The 23,816-nt window shown below is 41.6% G+C and overlaps 1 protein-coding gene across 3 annotated transcripts; it reads left to right on the top strand.

The window, feature by feature from the left end:
• The first annotated feature begins 646 nt into the window (after nucleotides 1-646).
• Nucleotides 647-23,262, top strand: LOC117385132 (activated CDC42 kinase 1-like). 3 transcript variants are annotated; one of them, XM_033982407.2, is made up of 18 exons: nucleotides 647-890; nucleotides 4,033-4,196; nucleotides 13,139-13,316; nucleotides 13,554-13,624; nucleotides 14,612-14,875; nucleotides 14,999-15,151; nucleotides 15,356-15,519; nucleotides 15,908-16,027; nucleotides 16,130-16,256; nucleotides 16,328-16,474; nucleotides 16,965-17,059; nucleotides 17,137-17,331; nucleotides 17,612-17,703; nucleotides 18,529-18,947; nucleotides 19,026-20,111; nucleotides 20,821-20,916; nucleotides 21,355-21,485; nucleotides 22,028-23,262. In XM_033982407.2, exons 2-18 carry the CDS (start codon nucleotides 4,179-4,181, stop codon nucleotides 22,032-22,034), a joined length of 3,363 nt encoding a protein of 1,120 aa, XP_033838298.1. In that variant the 5' UTR covers nucleotides 647-890; nucleotides 4,033-4,178; the 3' UTR covers nucleotides 22,035-23,262. The 3 variants fall into 3 exon arrangements, with proteins under 3 accessions (XP_033838298.1, XP_033838299.1, XP_055084262.1); XM_033982408.2 differs by lacking the exons at nucleotides 647-890; nucleotides 4,033-4,196 and adding an exon at nucleotides 7,576-7,765 and having other exon boundaries at nucleotides 22,028-23,238; XM_055228287.1 differs by lacking the exons at nucleotides 647-890; nucleotides 4,033-4,196 and adding an exon at nucleotides 11,185-11,533 and having other exon boundaries at nucleotides 22,028-23,238.
• The last annotated feature ends 554 nt before the right edge of the window (nucleotides 23,263-23,816 follow it).

Here is a 23,816-nt window from a genome sequence, read left to right as displayed (position 1 = left end):
CAGACTTAGGTCAAATCGTAGACTAAAATCATCGCTTCTATAGCTATAGTCTGTTATGGGTGAAAAATTAAAATCATCACGCAAACGTGCCGTGGCAACAATCTGTCGCTAGATGGCGGCAGTATTTCACTAATGCTCCCCTCTTAAAATTGTAGCTGTTTTTCACTTAGTAAGAGTAAGATAATTCATATGTGTAATATTATTGACCTATGATAGCCAAAACTATTCAAATAACCTGGTTAAAATTACACAGTACAATACTTGCATGGTCAAATATTGGTAAAAGTTGCATCACTAACACAAACACTATAAACTGCTTCTCAGAAACCACACCAAACTGCAGTGCTGTTATTTTAATAGTTTCACGAGTTCTCCATAAAAGAGGCTTGTGTTTCTTTAATAGTGCAACGAAGGATCTTTGAGACACGGACAGAGCTCACACTCGAGGAGCTCTTAACACGCAACAAAAATACATCAGCTTTGATTTGTAGGAAGAGGATATAGTCTAGTTGTTGTCTTCCTATTGTTAGTTGACTTTCTTGTTAAGTTGTGTAGATTAGACATGCTTGTATTTTTCTTGAACATGTCTATATTTTCTAATTGGACGACACCTCTGACTTCCCACACACGATCTTCGTCTTGTACAGGCACAGCACAGACTTGACGCCAGAAGAGACACTCCAGTCAAACCAGCCCACGATCACGACTGCGGAGTTGTTGAAGATACGAAGACTTACAGCTGCATAACCCTCAGTCTTGTCTTTTCTGCATGTAGTAGATTTTGTAAAATAAAATGCAAAGTATTTAGAGTTGTAGAGAGTTTTTTGCAGCTGCACAGACCGGAAGAAGAAGAGGAGGTGACAACAAATGACAAAAGCGCAGATTGACAGGTATGGACTACTCACAAGTTAAAGTTAAAGAAGTTGTGAAAGTGCTTTATCATGGAGGTTTAGGTTTCGTATTTATTAAGTTAACGTTGAAACAGTACACAGTGGAGTAATAAGTGTGAAGACTGGAGGTGTGCATGTGTATGGCGGGAATATGCAGCAGGTGAGAGGTGCTGTCTTTTTGGTCTAATCCTTTGTGAAAGCATCATTTGCAGACAAGGAAGCTTTGTAACTTTTCTTATGTGGGTCTGCTATGTGCATATCTTCACGAGGATGTTATTGTTTTGCCTGTGATCTTTTACAGTACGGTATTAAACATAGTTATCCAGCATTTCTTTAAAATTTGGATGTGTTTTTTGCACTGAAAAAGTAGAAAAACTGGATTGCATCTCCACAAACCAGACTCTTATTTGGCTATATATGGTTCCTTTAGCTATAATGTTCCAAAATATGGGATAAAATGTTCTGAAGTATGACTTTAACTTTCTATTTCTATGGATCTTGCAGGTGACATGCCACCACCAGAAAGTTATGTACTGTACTGTACCTTATGTACTGTACTGTACCTTTTTAATTACTGGTGTTTTTATTGCTCAAAATGCATGCATTCTCACTGTGACTTTGATGACTCTAAACAGATATGATTTGGAACTAAAAATGGCTTAGTTGTGTCATCTGTTTGTTGTCCACAAGGAGATGAAGTTAAATGCCATAACAACATATGAAACATATCTAGACTAAAGCAATAGTATCTCGAAGAAGACAAGTAATTGGCAGTCTCTCCACCAGAAAAGTTCATCTTTAACCCACCCTATGAACACATTAAGACGTTACTCAAACTTGAAGACATTAGAGCTGTTAATAGGTTGTATGTGGCTGTTACATGTTTCTCCAATAAGCCCTCTCTTCACAGCAAAGATTAAAAATACTGACACAAATACACCAGGAACAGGATCATAAGGTATTTATTCACGGTTGTAAAACTATGATTAATCTATGCTTGGTTATCTAATTCAGGAAAAAAAAAACTGTGAGCGAAAACTGTATTAAAACTGAAAAATATGCAATGCCCATAATGTTGTTAAATATATGTTCCCACACATACTGAATGTTCTCTTACATATCACACAACCTCTTAAGGATGTAAATGGATAGACGGCTTGCAGTGTGATATTACTACTTTTGTGAAGATCCCATTGATACAGAAGACTATCCCAGGCATACTGGACTTCAGACTTGTGTATCAGATGGAGCCTAAAGGCACCTGAACAAAAACGTATTGTCATCCCACACCTCACTCACTTCATTCCATAATCTACATTGTGTCAAGCTTGAGTTTTGACTTTGTTGCAATATTGTGAGATAGATCTGACCATCTCCACATCAGTGAATTATTGGTTAGTATATTATTTATTATTGATTTATAATGTATTTTTAGATAATTCTGTTTTCTTTTATTTTTTTTTTCAAATTCTAAGCTATTGTTTCTTAGCAAAATTCTAGTATGGCTGTTGTTTGCTTTCTTTCTTCCAAAAGTCATTCTTTTAGTGTTCATATGTGTTATCCATGTGTAGTAGCACACTTATCCAACATGAGAATGTCATTATAAATATCTACATGACGCTCAAACTCACGTGTTCTGCAGACTCATAATTACCACAGATACACCCTTCATCTCATTCGTCTTCATCTCATCATTTGTTTGATTGCTCAGTCACTATAGAGATGCTTCTCTTCTTAGCTTCCATTTGTCAGGGACATACTTTCTGATCTATCAACTTTGTTTTGATGCTTGGCCCAGACACACACATGGACACACAGCTTTTCTTTGGCACATGCTCTAACATGCTTAAGCTTTCATCTCCAGCCTTTATAAACTCACTATTGCCGTTTTAGACTTTGAGAGTAAGTTGTTGTCGTTTCTTCATCGTATCAGTAAATATGTTGTTATATGTTATATGTTTCTCATTGAAGCAATGGCATAGTTCAAAGAATTACATGGACAGATTTTGCGATCTAGTTAAAAAGGTTAATATGACATTAACGCACAATCTTCAGTGGTTATTACTTGACTGGTGTTTATTGTATATGGGAGATGAATGTTTGTCAATATTGGCGCTGTGCCCAGTATTTAGCTCCCCTGGACCAGTGCCAGACGAATACCCTGCCAATGACACTACAGGATATGACAGCCTCATAGAAGCTCCTTCACATCTCTGCTGCAGTGTCTGAACATGTAAAGTGCACCAATGATAGCAACCTGTGAATTCAAAATTTCAGAATCCTGCCCAGATTTTAATCTACAGTAATCTTCCATTTTTAAAGAAAACACTTAAGTACAGTTGAAAATGTATGTATTTTTATGTTGTTGTTTTTTTACAGTCTGTAAGTGTTAGTAATTTAGCTATAAATGTTTCGGTTCTCAAAAATGGGATACATGGCATGGCATACATGGCATCTCACTCTAACCCCAACAAAAATGTGACAGTTTGCTCAATGACAAGTACAAATGAACAAGTGAATGATAAGCGTGTGTTTGTTTACAGTGAGCCAACAGTGCATCGCTCTTCTGTATCTCAAAGTATGAGACACGGACAAAGCCCTGGCTTGTTTCGGAGAATAGCCTGGTGTGTTTGTGTCGGCCTCCTTAGACTGAGCTCCTGTTCATGGCTGGATGAGCAGTGCATGAGGAGTGCACGGATGCTAGTGCGCGAGCAGTGCACGGGTGCTAGTGCGCGAGCAGTGCACGGGTGCTAGTGCGCGAGCAGTGCACGGGCAGGGGGCTGGCTATGTCCATGTGAATCACATTTATTCATTCATACAGTTTGAGCCCACACAGAAGCATTCCACCCAGCCCCCACACCTGCCTGGATCAAGTCCTCATGTCCACTTTTGGACATGCTTCCGGTGCTGTGGACAAGTAGATTAAACCTCCCAATGTGAAGAGCAGACTGATTTACAGAGCGGGTGTGTTGCCAACACAAACTTTGAGTTTTACTCATCTAAAAATAGGCTAAAGCAAACTACAAATGTCTGTTGTAGTAACTGTTAGCTGTGTCCCTATCATCATACTATACAAGCTGTTCCATGTGACTACTGACCATATTAGACCATAAGTTTGTAACATGTCTGTGTGTCTCTGCAGATGAAAACATGTGAGCGCACTACCCCTCAGATCGTCGCTGTCTCATCTCACCTCGATGGACTGGGGGCCCTCTGTGCTCTGGGCTGACCTCCAGTCCTGCACCTGAGGCACTGGGACCAGAGTCTGTACTCAGCCCAGGGGACTTCATGGAGCAAATACTGCAGGTAAAACTTGCTCTAGTCTTTTCTAATGACCAGTGCACATAAGTGATGATGTAGACACACAATTTGCCTGAACACTCTGAGCGTAGTTTAGTTCATATGTGTGTTTGCATTACTCACTGGAGCAGACATGAGGTCACACTGAAAAGCCACTGTTTCCTCAGTCATCTCAGAGGATGGGCTCTGTGTGACCTGACAATGTAAAGCTCAACATGACATGAGGATGGAGAGCTTGTGTTTGTGGGCACAGCTGCAGCAGATTCTTGTCTTTACAGTAGTGAAAGTGCCACCTGAGGCTTCTCTCTTCCTCTGTCTAAGTGTGCAGTTTGAGAGCCACACACTACCAGCTGTACTTAGGTCTGACTGCACAGGTGCTGTGTGTTTGTGAATGCATCTGTCTGCAGGCATGACTGTATCAGACATGTTTACTGTGATGTACTGAAGGGGAAGGAGGAAATGGGGTAGCCCACTGAACGGGAGAAGCCGTAGAGGTGTGAGTGTAGAGAGAAGACTCGCTCAAAATAGCCACAGCCATCGTGAGTGTGCTTTTTGTGGAGTGTCTCTGAATGCTTAGAGGGCCACGGGGCCCAGACTGACAGAGGAGATCCGGAGGAACGGGAGCTGCCGGAGGTCGGGGAGTGTGTGACAGATATACTTCAGTGTGTTATTTTAACCCTGAACTTCCTGTTCAGTCTTGCCACAGCAGTCTCCTCAAGCCTCATTCAGAGATAGACATCTGTCATCTGCATTAGTTACAAGTTCTGACTCTCCCTCTGTGTGTGTGCGTACAACACTCAGTGCACTCTCCATGGGTCCCATTCTACACAGGGACACAGGGATAGCATTACGAGACCCTCCTGAGGGCTGCCACACTGTCACTGGCTTCCGGCACTATTCTATGTTGGCCATGTTGTTAATGCATCAGGTTTCCTGATTAAGTGACCCTGTAATAGATCACCTTGTGACACTGGCAGCTTGCAGCCACACAAGCATTCAGACCTTCAGCTTACTATTACTATGTATTTGCTCTGCACTCTGGCACTGCAGTAGTCATTACCAGTACTTCCTCTAGAATGCGTTTGGGATGACTCTCTTACAGCCCAACAGAGTTTGTCACTCACTACTTTCTAACTTTCAGTTATTTCATAAGCTCTGCTACAAAGAGAATGTCATACTTCACTTCAGTGTATCAGGGGAGCCAGGGGTTAAAAAGAGCACAACAGTAGCTTACTCATTGACCTGAAAGACTGCACCAGAGAACATAGTGATGCAATAACTTCAGCCACCCACACACATGCAACAAGCAGTCGTTGTTACACCTCACCAGTCTGACTATTAAGCTATTTGGATTACTATTTGAAGTCTTTGAAGTAATGAGTTCAGTTGTATCCATGTTATATTTTGCCACACACTGCCCTCCTTAAGCACTAAAGATTACTGACTGCAACTCATCTTTAATCCAACTTGCCTGTTTTTGTTTGAATTAGAAAAAAGAAAACATTTAATTTGATCCGATGTAGCTGGTCACCTGTGACCTTGGCCACCCAGAGAGTGTTGCGGCAGATGGGGCAGAGTGGGGTGCGGAGGGCTTTAGTTTGGACCCTCTTAAATCCCACCTGTTAAGCCCAGAGGGGCAGGGAAAGCTAATAGCTCACACATTCACGTGTCTCTTGAACACTTCCTAGAAAGCCCCGTGAAGCAGGATTATGTGAGCACTTCTGCCGCATATACAAACCACTCACTCAGGGTGGATCTCTGCACGGTCACCTGTGGTTCAGCTCCAGGAGATGATATACAGAACAGATATACATTTTATGAATAAATTCATGAAGCATTACTCAACCCACCCTTTTTGCTCTGAACCATTATCGTTTGTTGACAAAAGATGTTTATCATATAGCTGAATCATGTTGAAGTCAGATCTTTGATCAACAGTCGACTCACTGACCTTAGCCACTGGGTGTTTCACATGAGTAATTAACACAAGTATGTGTCATAGTTAATCATGATACTTTGAAGTACTTAGACATACTAGCTGTTTCTCCTGTTTAGGTTGAGTGTCTGATTCTCTGTAAAATATACATGGGCCCAGTGAAAATGTAATGTATGTGTCTACAATATGTCTGTGTAACCCCTCAATGGTCCAGCTGGGACCTATAGTAAAAGAATGTTTTATGAAGTCAGTTGGTCCTCACCTGGTCCAGTGGCTGACTTTTTGTCTTGAATTATACATAGAATGACATGTGGAACTAGTTGTTCAGTGTTCTGATTTGCTTCATAAGTGTCCATTGATCTAGATTTAGCTGATTCCATGTTGTCAGTGCCCAGGAGATGGCGCCTCTCTCCAAACGTGCTTCTATTCTTCTTCTCTTCATCCAGATGTCCTCTCTGCAGGCTTCCAGATGGCCTGATGCCCTCCCTTTAATACACTCACAAAACAACATGGCTGTTTTTCGGCCTCTCGGAGGGAAGATTAACTCTACTCATTAGTGCCCCCCCCCCCCCTTCTCTCTCCTCCTGGACCTCTCTGTCTGTCTCCTCCCCCCTCCCTTTTCTGTTAACACGCTTGACTGTGATTGGCTGCCTCTGTCAGGACCACCGTTCAGTGGATTGTTGCGACTACAGGACAAGAGAGGGCTGAGAGGCGGAGGGATGGAGTGGATGTTGCCACGGTAATAGAAGAGGCGGAAAGGCTCAGTTGTGCAAAAAAATCAAGTGTAGTGGTGCGTAAAGCTGGTTAGAGACTGAATGAAGGAGAGGAGGAAAAAACAATAACAACTGCGAGGGATTATCTCTTTGACCACACAATCAGGAATAACATCCACGAGGAGCCAGTGGTCGAGGCAGACATAACCAGCACTGACCTGCCATTATGGACACTACAAACCATTGCTGAGGTTTACAGAGGAAACGAGTAAATATATGGAAGCTTTTGTTCTACCAACTCTGAATGAATGGTAGCTAACAGAAAGCACCCAAGACAAGGTAGGTGACTGGGTGTCAGATGGCAATGGTCACAATAAAAGCAAATGTCTTCATTACGACTGTGTCCAAGCAGTGACCGCAGCAATTGTCCCCAGAGCTAAAGCTACACCAGGGGTAAGGCTAAAATAAGGAGGACTGACTTTGTTACCTGTACCTCAACCCAGCAGACATTTATCCAGACAGCACAAGGAAACTCCATCTGCACTTTATAAAGAATGTATTTTCCTAAGAATTTTTCAATCATGGTTTTTCTTTTTCATGCTTTTGTCAGTTGTATTTTGTGACTGACCATGGAACAGGACATTGAAAAATTCCTACAATAATACTATCTAATGGGAATGAAGATTTTTCTTTTTAGTCTGTGAAGAAGACAAGAAGACAATGATGAATGTACCATCACACATTATTAAATTCGAGATGCAGTGACATGGAGGAGACTGGATCTGTGTTCTTGTTGACTCCCTGATTTTGAGAGACTTGAGGATTCAGAGTTTGGGATTATCATAATGGGAGAGACTGCGGAGTATCAAAGGCTGCAGGAGACATCAGAGCCCGAGTATGAGAACTCCCCCAGTGATGAAGAAGAGGTACAAAACTTACTTTAAATCTACATTTGTGAAAGTATATATTTTGTATTTATTTATTTATTTATTTCACTTTTCATTTTATTTTGTACTAGTTTATTCCTCAATAATCTTTGCATATTTTTGGAGACAAAAGTGAAATAAAAGCCCTCATACCATTCAAAGTACAAACTCAACAGCAAAGAGTCAGTTTTTGTTGTTTGTTAAAAGATTTATAAATAAAACCATTTAAAGAAGAGGATGATAATTACTATTATCAATTAACCAAATCATTTAACTTTAATTAATTATAATGTCTACCCCTGTACACAGTGATATGGAAAATATAGTTTAATGTGAGCATGAAATAGTCATCTGTCATAGCCCACTCAATGACAGCACTTTCCTCCCACACAGGCAAATATTGAACAGACGTGCTCATTGATGAGGTTCTGCTGACTGAGTCTGCTGACAAGCTCAATATCACACTCCATTCAATTTATCATCTATACTTTAGCCTTTCCCATGAAGTCTACTTTACATTCAAACAGCCTGCACTTGTTCTGGATGCTGGCTGTATAATAATGTGCGTTAACCCAGTGTTTATCCCCATCACTGAAGTTAAGCCGCCGACACCACAGCTGCCCTAGTTTTCACAGCTGCAGCTTTGGGACAGAGATCACGTGTAGAAAGGTCTTTCATGCTCATCCAGAACAATGAGAAAACATGGCAATTACAAACTTAACTTCCCCAATACTACTTCTCCTTACTCAGTTATTGCTGTGGTTACTGATACTTGGTTGGTGTTTTTAGGGTGAATGTGATATGAAGAAGTATTGTGGGGGTGCACTGGTTTGTCGGCTAGGCTTAACTGACATTGTACGCCACAATCAAAACAACATGTACTGACAGAGAGGAGACAGTTTTATCTGGGTCGAGTTGGTCCCATTAACCTTGCTCCACAGAGACACCCCACCCCTCCATCACCATACAGACATATTTACATACTGATATACAGGCCACTGATGGGCTGAGCTGGATAAAGAGGGACCTGAGGGAGTAGGAGAAATCCAGACTTGTGTATGTATTTAAGAAGTCAATTTAGGATAGTTTTAGTTTACTGTTGTAAAATCTATGGTTTTTTTTTTTTTTTATGAAAAGCTGTTGTGCCAAAATCATAGACATGGTGTGTTTCCTTCATGACCTGTTTGTGGTTTTCAGCTGCCTGTTATACACAAAATATCCAGTTCAAAAGGTATAGCTTGTTCTAAAATGCTATCACTATGGGAATTGTTATTTTTCATCATACTGAAACCCGTAGTTAAGCCACATTTTGAGCACTTTTCACCAAAAATATAATATTTTGTTTTAAGTTAATAATTGTTATGGCAAATTTAGCATGTATATCTTAATCATAAACCTACTATGGTACTAGTATATTAATTCTTATGGTGTAAGTCACTCACCTCCACTACTAGCTGCTAAAATAAAATAGATGTTATGGTGTTCTAGATTAAATATTAATTTGGCACCATCTAGTGGCTGTATGACAGTGTTGTCGGCTGACCATTACTCACCTCAACCTAATCTCGTCAGTTTGCAGCAGCTGATAGTGGTTACACATTCCTCTCATTCACTTCACGACTCTGAGAGATTCATATGTAACTTAGACCTGGGAGCCCCTCATACGGAGAATATGCCAAGGTAACATAACTGCGGGCATATAGCTATAGTCTATGTGCACTATGCTTAGACAACCATTTTCAACTTTACTCTCCACCTGTCAACCACGAAGGTTCTGTTAAATGTGTTTTGTTTGTAATCTAGACTGTAATTCTGCAACTGTGCTGTAGCATTTCTGTTTAACACATGTGTGGATGTTGTTTCATCTTTAGTTTCCTGTTTGTTCGTCCTGTTACCGCCTTCATTTTTGATGCTGCCAGTTGGTTTGTGCACCTCAGATTTTTGAATAGCACATTAACTCTGATCTAGGGCTTTGGGTGATATGGAAAAAGAATGAATTCCCTTTTTGTCTGAACTCTGCTCCAAACCACATGTTTTACTGACTGAGGATTGGCTGTGTACCCAAGCTGATCATTTACGATTAGAAATGGTTCTTGATCTCTATTAAAATTTGATTAATCGCGCAACTGTCCTTTGATCCCTTGCAAAAGAAAGAAAATACTGCCCAAAATGACTTTGCAAAATAACAGTGAATGTCTGCTTTGTTTAAGCCACTGGAGCGGTGCATAAGAGTTTGTTTATAGTCTGCTGAGGGGGAGAGATAGCATTTTTGGTGGATTAGAGGCAGGAAATAAAGGCAAGCACCAAATAAAGAAGAAAATGCAACACTTTGGTTTAGGGGCAGGCACTGTGAGCACAAGGAGAGGAAGGAATTAGGCCCAGACTGTGTAGGCTGTTGGTAACAGGGTCTCACGAGAAAGCCCTTCAGAGTTTATGTTTCAATCTTTGAGAATAACTGAATCAACAAATGTCATTTATTTCCCTAATGGTAACAGGAATGAATTTGTAATAGCATAAATTATGGGGGGCAACGTTTGGTAGAAGTACATATTGTATTGACATCTGAACACAGTTTTAATGTGTGTGTATTTGCCTGAGTTTTATCTTGAAACAGTTCTATATTATTCTATTCTATTTCTAGCTGTTATGAGATAAAAGACCTTCAGTATATTTGACAGTTTCACCCTGATTTGTATCCTGCTTTAGTCCAGTTATAGTCTGGTCTTGTTTAGTCCAGTTTTCTCTTACTTAACTAGCTCCATAACCACTGGTACGCAAGAAGTTCAAGGTAAACTCCATGGCAAGTGAATGAGAAGACAGTGTGTCTGTGATTGAGCTGGAGGGGGGTTGCATCACAGGAAACCAGCTCTCTGTCCTACAGCTGAATGTGACCCCTTGGCCCTCGATCAAATGCTCCTCTGGGCCGAATACCATGAAGCCTCTGTCCTCTCCACCACGCACTGCTCTGCCCAGCACTGACAAGAGTGAGAGGGGGAGAGGAGGAGACACCAAAACACAGGCTTAGGATCTCAGCAGACAGCTCAGGGAAAGTTAGTAGGAGGTAGCAATCAGCAGGTAACCAACCGAGCACACAAGACCTAGGTATTTCAACTACTGGATCGGCTGACAGTGCAAGCGTACAAAATTGTTCTCTGAAGGCAGCCAGACACCCGGTTTGTCGCTGTGGCATAAAATGTGAAATAGGAGACACTTTGAATCTCTTGCCCAAGTGCAGAGCCATTGAATCAGTGAGAGATCGGAGTTATTTTTAGTCCCATGCTTGATAGAGGGATGGAAGGCCAAATAGACAGTAGCTATATGTGCTGAGAGAGGGAGAGGGGGCGATGAAAGGAGAGAGGAAGGAGGAGTGACTTATTGGCGTAGCTCTGCAAGTTTGTATCATAGTTGTGTGAGGAGGACACATGGCCGGGCTGCACAACCACTGCCTAGATCTGTTTTCTTGATTCTAGACACAATTGAAATTGGAGCTCTCCCAAGGATTGCCACGCTATGGAATGTAGTGAAAATATGCCGATAGGAGGAAGTTTATCTTCCCTTTTTGGCTCTGGATTTGGGACACAAGTTTGTCTATGGAAAGAGACCAGGTGCACTGTGTGGGAGCACTGAGACCAGACTGATGGTTTGTGACACAAGCCGCCTCTTCTCGCATTCTAAACGCACATGTGACAGACTGAGGAGCTAAGCATGCGGCGTATTGACAAGCTGAAGAAGACATTCCCCTTCCTAGCCCATTTCCATGTGTATCGGGTAGGTTTTATATGTGTGTTAATATACTTTTGACACAGTGGAGTTTGTGGTTGTAACATTGTCTATTAAAAGTGCTGTTTGTGGGAGTGTGACCGCAGCCGTCCTCTGGGAGCTGATTGTTTTTGCAGCAGGATGTGGAGTTTGTGATGGAGGACATGGCTCTGTGTGTTCAGCAGGAGCATGAGGAATGAGTTCAGACTAGAGGCATTTCTCACAGGGACTTCATGTTGTTTCACTGCGTACTAAATGTCTCCGCCCCTTGTCTTTTTTGATCTTTGGTCTCACTTAATATATCTCTCTGTTGATTATTGGGGAAATAAGTTTGTGTTTGCACATGATTTATCTGTCCACAGACAAAATCTCTGGCATTTGAGCCCCTCATGCCTTAGATATTACACTCACATCGAAAGAGGCCCAGACAGGACCCTAATGTTTTTGACACTAACCTGAGAAAAACATGTTGATTCCAACTCTGGGAGGGATGACCTGTGAAAGCAAAACAAGTCACAAAATATAAAAATAAAAGAAAGGTATGTGGTCTGGATTAATGTCTTAAAATTGCATCTGGTTGTGAAATAATGGTTTATGTTTGATACCACTAAACGTTTGGTTTTGAGTGGGTACACGAGATAACACAAGACAAGTACCAAAGTTTTAACAACCTTTGCTTGTGGTATTTTGTCAGCACAAATCACTGAAATTTGAGTGAAGATAAATTACATTCCCCTATTCTGACATTTGACTTTCTGTTCAAATCTATACAACAGTGCAACAGTGCACATGGACACACAAGTTGACAGGGCAAGACTTGCTAAGTAATAGGAAGTGACCTATACCCAGACCATTTAAGAGGTCAAAATGAAAGCAAGATTTCTGCGCCCTGTGACATTTTCTCTAGACCTTGTAACCTTTATGGAGGCTGCACAGGAAGTAGTGCATTCAGGCTGTGTCTAATTACTGTTCAGTAAAGTGACCTCTGCCCTTGCCTCCACCCTTAAGGTCCGTTACTCTCCAGTGATTAGGCAACAGTGGAATAGTGAAGCTATAAAGTTTGACATTTTTCCCGTTGGAGTTGGTTTTCATTAGTTGACAGTGAATCATGAGGTTTTAAAGCTGGGAAGTGAGCTTTGACATTTAAGACTGATGGCTCCAGTGCTGTGGTGGATACTGTATCTTTTGTATTAACACCAATTCTGTTGATGACTTTTATGAACCCTAGATGTGCAGATGTTTCTGTACCTCAGCTGTGTGAGAAAATCTACAGCACTGTTTTTGTCAACACTAAAGCATTAACATTAGATCTGTTTTAACAGTTAACAGTGGAAACATGTATTTTGTATGTCACTGCTACAATACAATGACATACATTTTCATTTAATGCAGGTTTTTTTAATCTATATTATATGTTTGGGTCTGTGTATAGGCCCCACACAATGGCAAACTATTGATGGGTCAAGAAGGAACCAACTTAAGTACCACGTATTTATTAAATGAGTACATCCAGGCAAAAGACTTATTTCCATTTCAAATCAACATAGTCGTTTGTAGAGTACTGGACCACAGATGTTTGTGTATCAAAGCTGATAGTTGTGTACATTGTTGCAGAAGCTGGGCAGTGGCATGCAGAGTGAGGAGGGCACAGAATGGCTGCTGGAGCTGCTGATGGAGGTGCAGCTGCAGCAGTATTTCCTGCGCATCCGAGATGAGCTCAACGTCACGCGACTCTCTCACTTTGATTATGTCAAGAATGAAGATCTGGAAAAGATTGGCATGGGCCGCCCAGGTAAGAACACAAGAGGGCACTCCTTGGGCACTGTTGTGATTTAACAAGCTGCTGTGCCGCACATGGGCTAAGTGTGATATTGCACATAACTAGAGGAATGTAAATAACACACTTGTGAGCGACACCATGCCTAACATTTTTCCCTGTTTCCTTTGCTTTTCTAGTATGTTACATTGATAAGATAAGTTTGACATTGATAAGAGTGTGCAATGTCTTTATTTTGGTTTCCTATTAAAGGGCAAAGGCGTCTGTGGGAAGCCGTAAAAAGACGGAAAGCAATGTGCAAGCGCAAGTCCTGGATGAGCAAGGTACAAAAAAATCAACAATAATAAGCATGCTATATGTGCTATGTTACACAAATGTGCCTGAGTCATTTTTAAGTACACTTGCTTAGTTTAAAGTTTATTGGTCAAAGTTGCTTTGGACTCATGGCTAACCAGACTGTAGTTAATTAACAGAACTCTTTGCACCTAAACAACGCCGACAGGCTAAAGGTTTTAAATTGTATCAAATAAACAGGACTATTTCTAAGTGTGAATGTCTATAATGAAACGTGTGTGCTTCCTACTCAGCACGTCCCTGCTCAGTAATAACCGGCCTCCTCACCCTCAGCCCTGTGCGCATGCTGCAGTGTCATCAGAAATACTCAGAGGCACAGACACCTATTTGAGGCCCACTTACCAGCAGCGCAAGCTCACACTCTCGGAGGGGCTGACCACAGGGATGCAGTGTTTTCAAAGCTTATGTCATGTCTGGGTCAGTGTAAATGTGAAACCGCACACGTCTCGCCACTGTTTATATCCAGTTCAATATGGTTGGCACACTGCGCTCATTGACACCTTAACCTGATTGTATAAAGCCAGAAAATAAATGTCAACTATTGTAATAAAAACCCCTTTTAGATAGGACAAGCTACTCAGAATCAGAATACGTATTATTGCGAACTAAGAACTTGCCTCAGCGTTATCGTGCAACAGAAAGTAATATACAGAAATAAAGAAATGCATAATTAATTATATAATTTTCCAGTATAAAACGCGCCTATTTTTTTTGTAACTTACAGCCATATGCATATGCTTGAAGAAAAACATTTTAAACAACATTGTGTCATGATCTATCCAGTCTTATTTTATTATCAGTATTCAGTAGATTCAGTATACATTGTGCAAGACTTTTCATGGTTTGTGCATGATCAAAATACTGACTCTGGTCTTGACCATAGACTATATATCCTGACATTATTAGGAAACCAGGCTGAGATTCTATAGTACACCTTGTTCTCCATTGTCATCCAGGTGTTCAGTGGCAAGCGCCCAGAAGGAGACTTCCCCCAGCAGGGCCAGCCGGTGTCCTCCTTCCGAAAGCTGTCCCCCACTCCTCCCTTGGGCCTAGCCGAGGGGGTCCTGGCTGCTCAGACTGGGGTTACTGCTGCTCTGGAAGGTCAGCAGGCGCTCACCTGTCTCATCCCAGAGAAAGACCTGACTCTGTTTGAGAAACTGGGTGATGGCTCTTTTGGGGTCGTGAAGAGGGGGGAGTGGCTAACACCGGCTGGGAAAGTGGTAAGGAGTACATTTATTCTTTTGTAATATTTATGTAGAAATGTTTTGTAACACCATGATAAATACGATATGAGTATTTATGTGGAAGTTTTATTTTTACCCTCTTTTACACACTTTTTCTAGCTAAATGTTGCTGTGAAGTGTCTAAAAACAGATGTGCTGAGCCAGCCAGACGCCTTGGAGGATTTTATTTGTGAAGTCAACGCCATGCACTCCCTGGACCATCAAAACCTCATTCGCCTCTATGGTGTAGTGCTCACACACCCCATGAAGATGGTAAGGAACTAATGCAATGAAGAAAAACACTGAAACATTTATTTAAGGAGTCAAGCAACTACACATAAGAACACATTTTTGCCAGCTGTTTTACCAATGAAAAATATATGGGTGGAGGCTGAAAGGAAGGGTGGATGTGAGGGCTAAATAAAAGTCTGACCTTTTGGTGCTAAGTCAGTTTTTCTTGCTCGCTCTGTGCTGTAGGTGACGGAGCTGGCTCCTCTGGGCTCTCTGTTGGAGCGTCTGCGGTGCATTCGTCCTCAGGGCCCTGTGCTCATTCACACTCTGTGTCAGTACGCTGTGCAGGTGGCCTGTGGCATGGCCTATCTGGAGCAGAGGAGGTTCATCCACAGAGACCTGGCAGCTAGGTGCGTGACCGAGGCTCCCAATACTTGGCTCTTTATTTAGGCAGCTATTTAAGTGGGACTGTTGACGTGTTAAAAGTTTTACATAAGGATCTTTCTTTTAATGAGGGTTAGCTCATAAAAATGAGTCACTGTTTGGCTGCCTTCAGTGGGTGGGGAGCTTTTTAGGGCAAATAAGCCTGTGCATTTAAGATCTCAGAATTGCTCTACAGTTCCAGTACAGAATGGGCTATTTCTATTGTTAATTCTACATTGATTTGACAAACATCTTCCACATAGAGAGTTTACACAGGAACGGTTAAAAGCATACCACAGTATTGTCATTTACGCATACATTTTTGATATTTGATGTATTTGCATTCATACCATCAAAATCATAATTTGTTTTCAGGAATATCCTTCTGGCCTCTGCCCATAAAGTGAAGATTGGAGACTTTGGCCTCATGAGGGCGCTGCCCAACAACGATGAGCACTATGTCATGCAGGAGCATCGCAAGGTCCCATTTGCATGGTAGGTGAACAAGCTACAGACGAGTATAATATGGTGATATATGTTTGATTATCTGTGTGGATATTTCCTTGTGTCAGTAGTTTTAAGTGACTGTTTCTGCAGGTGTGCTCCAGAGAGTCTGAAGACCAGAACCTTCTCACACGCCACTGACACCTGGATGTTTGGAGTGACTCTGTGGGAGATGTTCACTCACGGTCAAGAGCCATGGCTTGGACTTAACGGGAGTCAGGTACCCCTACCCAGAAATGTTATCATGATCAACCAAAGCTATTTTAAGACTTATTTTCCTTTCAAATTTAGATTCTTCACAAAATAGACAAAGAAGGAGAGCGCCTCCCGAAGCCAGAGGATTGTCCACAGGATATTTATAATGTGATGCTTCAGTGTTGGGCTCAAAAACCAGATGACAGGCCCACGTTTGTCGCTCTTCGAGAGTTTCTTCTTGAGGTAGGTGTTAGGTCATGTCATTGTTTCAGTGGATGGGAAATTTGATTCTATCAAATATACTGAGTAATTGCTGATTTAAAAAAAAAAGTATTAGTATAGTAAGCAGAATTGTAAACTGCCATTTAAAAGTGCACTGCATACAATGTTTTATGGAGGATCTGCCATTTGCCTGTCTAGATGGATATGTCTTTGGATTGCCTGGAATGTCAGTAGTATGGCATTAAATAAATCACTTATTGTGAGCCGTCTCACCTCTCCACAGACCTGACCTGTAACTTACCCTAGCACTTGCTTGTCTCCTTGGAGATGCCATATTGTGGAGCAATCTCTGCAAAAAAATAAGACCTCACCTGGGCAAGCCCTTTACCATAAAAGTTACGCAGCACACCTTTAAGCCTTGAGCTGCTAAACCATCTTTTGTTCAAAGAGCACCTTCCATAAATATGTAGTATAATACAAAGTTAATAAAGAGACCACACTTTTGTTTCAGACCATGCCCACAGACATGTGTGCCCTGCAGGACTTTGAGGAGCCTGACAAACTTCTAATCCAAGTTAATGATGTCATCACTATCATTGAGGGAAGGTGAGAACTATATAACTTTTAACCCTAAAAACCACTCAAGTTCATTCAGCTTCACTGGTGCCACTTCTCTGTTTCAGGGCTGAAAACTACTGGTGGCGTGGACAAAACAAGCGCACTTTAAAAGTTGGCCAGTTCCCTAGAAACGTTGTGACCTCTGTGGCCGGTTTATCGGCTCACGACATCAGCCGACCTCTGAAAAACAGCTTCATCCACACAGGACACGGAGACACCAACCCACACCGCTGCTGGGGCTTCCCCGACCGGATAGATGAGTATGGCCTTTTAGGGATGAGTTTGATGTAATCTGGTTTTGACCAGGGGCAAACAGCCAAATTGTAGTGCACCCGATTCTTCATTGAAAGTACACATTTGCTTTTTGCTAGACTTAGAGTAATTAACTTGGTACAATTCTCCTCTAAAAGCTATTGTAAGTAAAATGTACTCATGTCTATATCCCTGGTGATGAGAACTTGCCTCCACTAGATGGCAGTAGCACACCGTTCTAAGAACTATTCTGAGACACACGAGCCTAACACTGCACTGTGCTTTCAGCTTGTACCTCGGTAACCCCATGGATCCTCTGGACGTCCTGGCTTCAGATCTCACCAGCACTCGGCCCACGCAGCTCCCAGGACGATCCAAAAGTGAGTAAAACCATACCATTTAGTTCATAACATAAATAATATAGAAAAGCCATGAATACCCAGAACAACAAGAGCCAAAGGTGGAATAATGTTTGAAATAACTTTGTTTACACTTTCTCTTAAAAGTCTGGCTCTGACATTTGCTTTGTGCTTTTATCACCTAACTGTCACTGCTGCTTTCTTTCTTCCTTGCTTCCTCTTCCTTGCGCGGCGCTGGTTTTATGGTTTTTATTTTCACCAGAAGAGCCCCCTCCTCGTCCACCCCAACCAGCTGTCTTAATCAAGAGTAAGTCTGGTGTCTCGGAGCAGCTCCTCAGCCATTGCTCCTGCCCCCTCTATTCCCTCTTAGCTCCACTCCTCAGAGGTACATCTCCTGTCTGTGAGTGCTACAACTGTGGTGTAGTGTCAACCTCTCTCCTCCTCCATCTCCTCATTTCTCTTATAATGCTTTCTCTGTCAGTCCAAAACAGTTTGCAGTGTTGTTGCTGTGAGGTTTAACCAGAAGCAAGTGCACGTCCAAGTAGCATGTGACTTTCATGATCTATATGGCAGCTCATTAAAATATAAATTAATCTTTATAATACTGTCACACAAGAGGTTTATTGAAAAATCATTGTGACACTTCATACCGCACACATTTATAACTTTTAAAGTGTCAGACATAAATCAATCAATGTTCTTATGACCCAAATGAAAGGCTCATTACATAATTACATTACATTACTTGACCCACTCAGCCGCAAGAAGATAATCAAATGCCATCAGTTGAGCCATAGCACGTTCTAAATTTATTTTTTTTTAAATTAACTTTTTTTTCCTTTTCAGAGCCCTGTTACGATCCTGTAAATGAGGAGGAGGATTTGACTTCAGCAGGACTCAAGAGGCTCTCCCTCCGTAAAACCGGTTCTGTCAAAGGACTGAAATTTAAACCTGCTGCCTGGGTGTCAGCTTCTAAACAAGGGTTAAAAAGCCCAAATCACCAATTTGAAGTGTCTCTTATTGACTTTGGGGAAGAGTATGCCCCCCCAGCGCCCTCCCCCTCTCCTGTGGTAGAGGTTCACATCCCCACACTGGCAAGACTGGCCTTGGAAGCAGACAATATACTTGACCGTACACCTCCTCAGAGCCCTTCCAGAAGTCTTCCTCGTCCCCTGCATCCCACCCCTGTAGTGGACTGGGATGCCAGGCCACTGCCTCCTCCTCCAGCCTATGACGATGTAGCACAGGATGAAGATGATATGGAAGTAAGTATGGTTTCTGCTTTCAGGAAATACTATCATTAACATTAACTAACTGTAATATTACAATGCAATTGGTTTTAGGTAAGCTCCATCAATAGCACTGAGCACAGAGAGGAGCAGCCCCTAACCTCTGGGCACACCACAGAAGAGGAGTCTGGCGGCCCCTGTAGTTTAAACAAACCAGGCCTTGAGGACAATCTGTTTCTTCCCACAAAGCAGAGCTGCTCCAGTGCATTCTCACAGTCTGCAGAGATCTTCCAGGAGCTGCAGCAAGAATGTATGAGGAGGCTACATGTGCCTCTGGCTCCTGTTCGCTCCACTTCTCCTTCACAGAGCTCTGGTGCTCAGACCCCCCTGACCCCCCTCTGTAATGAGGACAAACCGCTCATTCCTCCCCGTGTGCCCATACCCCCACGACCCATAAAGAGAGGAGACTACTCTGGCTCTCGCTGGTCCCAGGACCTGTCTCTGTCGCCCTCTCCAGCTGACCTCACAGAGGAGCAGTCAGCCCCAGACCAGGAGAGGCCTCCTCAGATCCCCCCCAGAGACCCATTATCAGGCTCCCGGACCCCCAGTCCTCTGAGCCTGGTAGTTGGCTCACCTCAGCCTAGAGTGTACTCTATCAGTCCTACAGCCATGCAGTGCCACAGCTCCTGCCCTTCCTCTCACACCTATGGGTCCTACCTCTCCACATCTCCTGCTAAGACCATGCCCACCACACACAGCTTTGCCTCTGATCCCAAATACGCTGCTCCCAAAGTCATTCAGGCCCAGGGGAAGGAGTCCGCCAATAAGGGCCCATGTATTTTGCCCATTGTCCGGGACGGTCGCAAAGTCAGTAACACTCACTATTACCTGCTGCCAGAGAGACCTCCATACCTCGACCGCTATGACCGCTTCTTCAGGGAGACTGAGAGCTTCCCTTCCAGCCCTGTGGAGGATCGAGCAGGCCGCCACCCCAACATGGCGGCTGTCAAACCCATGGTGGTCAACAGCCAGACCCTTCCAGGACACTGCCCGGGACAGGTGCCTTATCTGTCTAGTAGCAGTGTGGGGCTACGCTCAGGCATGAAGACCTCTGTAAGCCTCCCTCGAGTCTGTATAGACACAACCGTGTCTTGTCAGAGGACAGAGGAAGGAGCGCCCTCTGCTGACCTGATTAGAATGGTAAGAAAACAGAATAGTTGTATATATTAATCTAATGCATTAAATCTATAATAAGATTAAATTGAAAATGTTTTGTTTCTATAAAATGTAATTTATTACCATCTTATCTTCATTTTTACAGTACAGAGAAATGCATTAAACAAATTAATCAAATACCGTTTCTCTTTCTGAGAAAGTAAACGCTATTGAGCCTCATGGAAGTTCTGGTACTTAAATCTGACCCAAATTCAACAGATTATTTCCCTCTGTGCCAAAAATACTAAAATTATAAATACAAAACAGTGGTGTATGTAGGTTTGTTTTTCATCAAAAAGAATTAGAGGAAACATCCCTAAAATCCAGAGAACATCCCATTAAAATGTGATTTTCTGGAGACGGGCTCAGCTGAAGGGAAAAATAATATTGACAGTTATTATTCTCTCTTATTGAACCATATTGAACTTGAGTTAAAGTGACTGCGGGCCTTTGTGTTGATGCCTTGGCATTTTACAGTGGCTCATGTGGACCAGTGGAGAGTGGGATTTATTCACAATGAACATTGAAATGAAGGTTTCTAAATGTGAAGGAAACCTGATTTATTATTTTTTAAATGCATGTATCTGAACAACTGACCTTTGGTCTTGCTGTTAGCCGCCTGATGTAAGACTGTAGAAATGTCAGTGATATCAGTAAAACCCTTTAGAGCATCTTGTGTCTTGACTTTAATTAGGTGCAGGAGGCCGTCCATGGAGTGACAATAGAGGAGTGCCAGGCGGCGCTGCACAACCACAGCTGGAGCGTCCAGAAGGCTGTGCACTACCTGAAGGTGAGACTAACGTGAGACTTGTTATGATGCTGTGTCTGTGTAAATCCCATGCAGACCATTCTGAAACTCTACTTTTAAAGTGAACACTAAAACATAAGAGATACTCTGGGCTCTGTCCTTGGAGACCACTTCTTTAAGCCATTACCTTTATGTATTTGAAAGCGTAGAACTGTGAACAGGCAGAGATGTATGTAACGAAATGTGTATTTTTAAATGGGACAATTGAAGCAGCAATGTAACATAAACTGCTGACAGACCTTGATGTCAGAGGAGTCTCATCAGCCTCATCATTAGCTTTAACACTAATGGGAGACATTGTGTTTGGGCACTACTCTGCCCGGGGGAACAGTGGTGTGCCTCTGAAAGCTGGCAGCACATTTGGCCAGAGTGATCCAGCACTTGTATTTGGTCTTAATTGTTGTTGTGGCTGTGGTGCAGGTGGAGCAGTTGTTTTGTCTGGGCCTTAGAAGCAGGGCAGAGTGTTTGAAGCTCCTGGAGATGTGCGACTGGAACTTGGAGGTGGCCAGTACCCAGATGTTGGATAACTATGGATCTACAACAAGGCAAAGGTACAATATCTAGCAAACTGTTGCAAACCAAATGGTATTCTGGCATTGTTTTAACCCTTGGTGACAATATTTATGCAGTTTAAAGCGGTGTTGTTGCAGTGCCTTTTTTGGTAGTATAATATAATAAATGCAAAATAACTGTTGTTTCTTTAATAATCATAATGTGGTCTAGTTTTAGTTATACTTCTAATGACATGATCTTATTAAGACCTACTACCTAAAACTACTCAGGATAGGTCCAATTTAGATATACAAACCTGAGTATGTCATTTCAATAATTTAAAAAAAGGCAATTTTTTGACAACCCGAAAACAAAGCAACCAGCCAAACCATAGTCCCAATTAGACATGTCTATCAATTGCAAAGTTAAAGTGAGAGAGTTTATGGGGAAAATCAAAACTTACATAAACTAATTGGTATTGGTGTGTCTAGTGCCAAGACTAGGAGGGTTTGGAATAATTAATATTACACTCAAGGTACTAAATATAACCAGCGTTTCATTATTTATTTATTTATTTATTTTATTTTGATTTTTTTTGCAGACGGTGACAGGGACTTAAATGGACTTACATAAACTACAGACTTCCTCCCAAGGACTGCACTGTCTTTCAATGAAGGAACATGCGATTTCAACAGATTTATAAACATGTATTTCATAGGGAGTCCGCTACATGTTGCTGTGGGGTTGAATCATTTTGGCACTTAGAAATGCTACAGTACTTGTCTGTGTACATTTGTTTCTACAAGTTCTCAGTGGTATCTAATGAATAACGAGGCCGATATCTCACGCAGTAACAAGACGTGTTTTAGAGTGGTGCATTTTACGGCCCACCACATCGCTCTATTCCTTCTCTAAGCACTTAGCCATGCATGTTTACATGCATCAGCTCCAAGTTCCGGCCAACTTTGTGTTTTCTGCATGTGTCGGCACTTCACAACAGCAGCATAGTGCGATTTATCCAACCTACACACCCCTGTCCCATTATAATCACTTAAAGCTGTAACTGCGATATTGGCTCTGCAGTAATTTATATAGTAAACATAGACCGCCTGGACACTACATTACAGACCCAAGATGTCCAAAGTGAAGTTCTATTTAATAATAAGCAAGTTTGAGTTTTTTTTATTCACATCACACAGTTGCAGTATTATTTAAAAATCCAATCAAATGTATAAGTAACCAACCTACTTTCAACTTTCCCATGGCATTAGGGCTGTGTGAGAACAATGAAACTTCTCATCTCTGCTAAGAATATAGAACTGAATGCCTTGAGTAAATTAGGTGCTGAATTGTGTTGAAAAATATATTTATTTATAAAATAAAAATAAAAAAAAGATGTACAGTGTTTTTTTGAAATGACAACTTTCTGTAAGAGCTTTGTCCCATGTGCAATAATGACACTGTGCATACTGTCCATCTTTTTGACTTGTGTTTTTTTTGTGACTTTTTGGACCTAAAATGTCTCTGTAATTTCCACTTAGTTGGAGTTCTTGTTAAACAGGACCACAGGATCTACTGTTTGTACTATGTTCGTCTGTCTGATACCATGCTGCTGTAGGCCCAATACAAGAACTGAACCCAAAGTCAATCCTTACTTGTGTTATGGACATGTGTAAGTAGTTAATATTTTTGTGTCTTTTCTAGCGTGTTTCTCTACTTGTTTCTATGTGTTCTGTCTACTGTACAATTTGTGTTTCGTGGATTTGTAAAAAAAAAGGTCCATGCTGCCAATTATACAAATGTATTTTTATTAAAAGATTTTATCATTTTCTACCTCGATTTTGAATTTTTGCATTATTTACATTTTTCTGATATAAATGGCCTAAGTTAATGGCAACTTGAACTTCACTTGAAAAGCACACTGTGCCAGAGAAAGTCATTATTGTCATAATATTTTTAAGTGAGGAATTCAGTTTATGTGGAGGAGATAATGATTTCTAATCTGACTTTATTTGAAGTAGTCTGACATTTAGGAAAGGCAAGTTTATTTGTATAGTACAATTCATACGTAAAGTAATCCAAAGTGCTTTGCAGAGTATGAAATACATTTAAATTACAATACAAACGCACAAAAACATGAAGAAAGGCAGTAAACAAGTGGGGCTTTTTATCATTTCATCCTTAAACCAGTCAGCATTGTGTGGTCCTCTCCCAGCCTCACCTTGTTGGCCAAATGTCTCTACCCTGTCTACCCTTATTTCACAGCACGCTACAACTGTCTTGTCCAGAAAATATTTGCATTGAGTACATCTTCCCTCTATGTGTTGTATTATGCACATTATTATGACTGTGAGGCCAATCGAGAATAATTTAGTGCGTCATCACTGATG

This window comes from Periophthalmus magnuspinnatus, chromosome 17, assembly GCF_009829125.3.
Source record: "Periophthalmus magnuspinnatus isolate fPerMag1 chromosome 17, fPerMag1.2.pri, whole genome shotgun sequence".
Classification (NCBI taxonomy): domain Eukaryota; kingdom Metazoa; phylum Chordata; class Actinopteri; order Gobiiformes; family Gobiidae; genus Periophthalmus; species Periophthalmus magnuspinnatus.
Note: the sequence above shows the minus strand (reverse complement) of the source record. Positions and strands in the feature narration are given on the sequence as shown.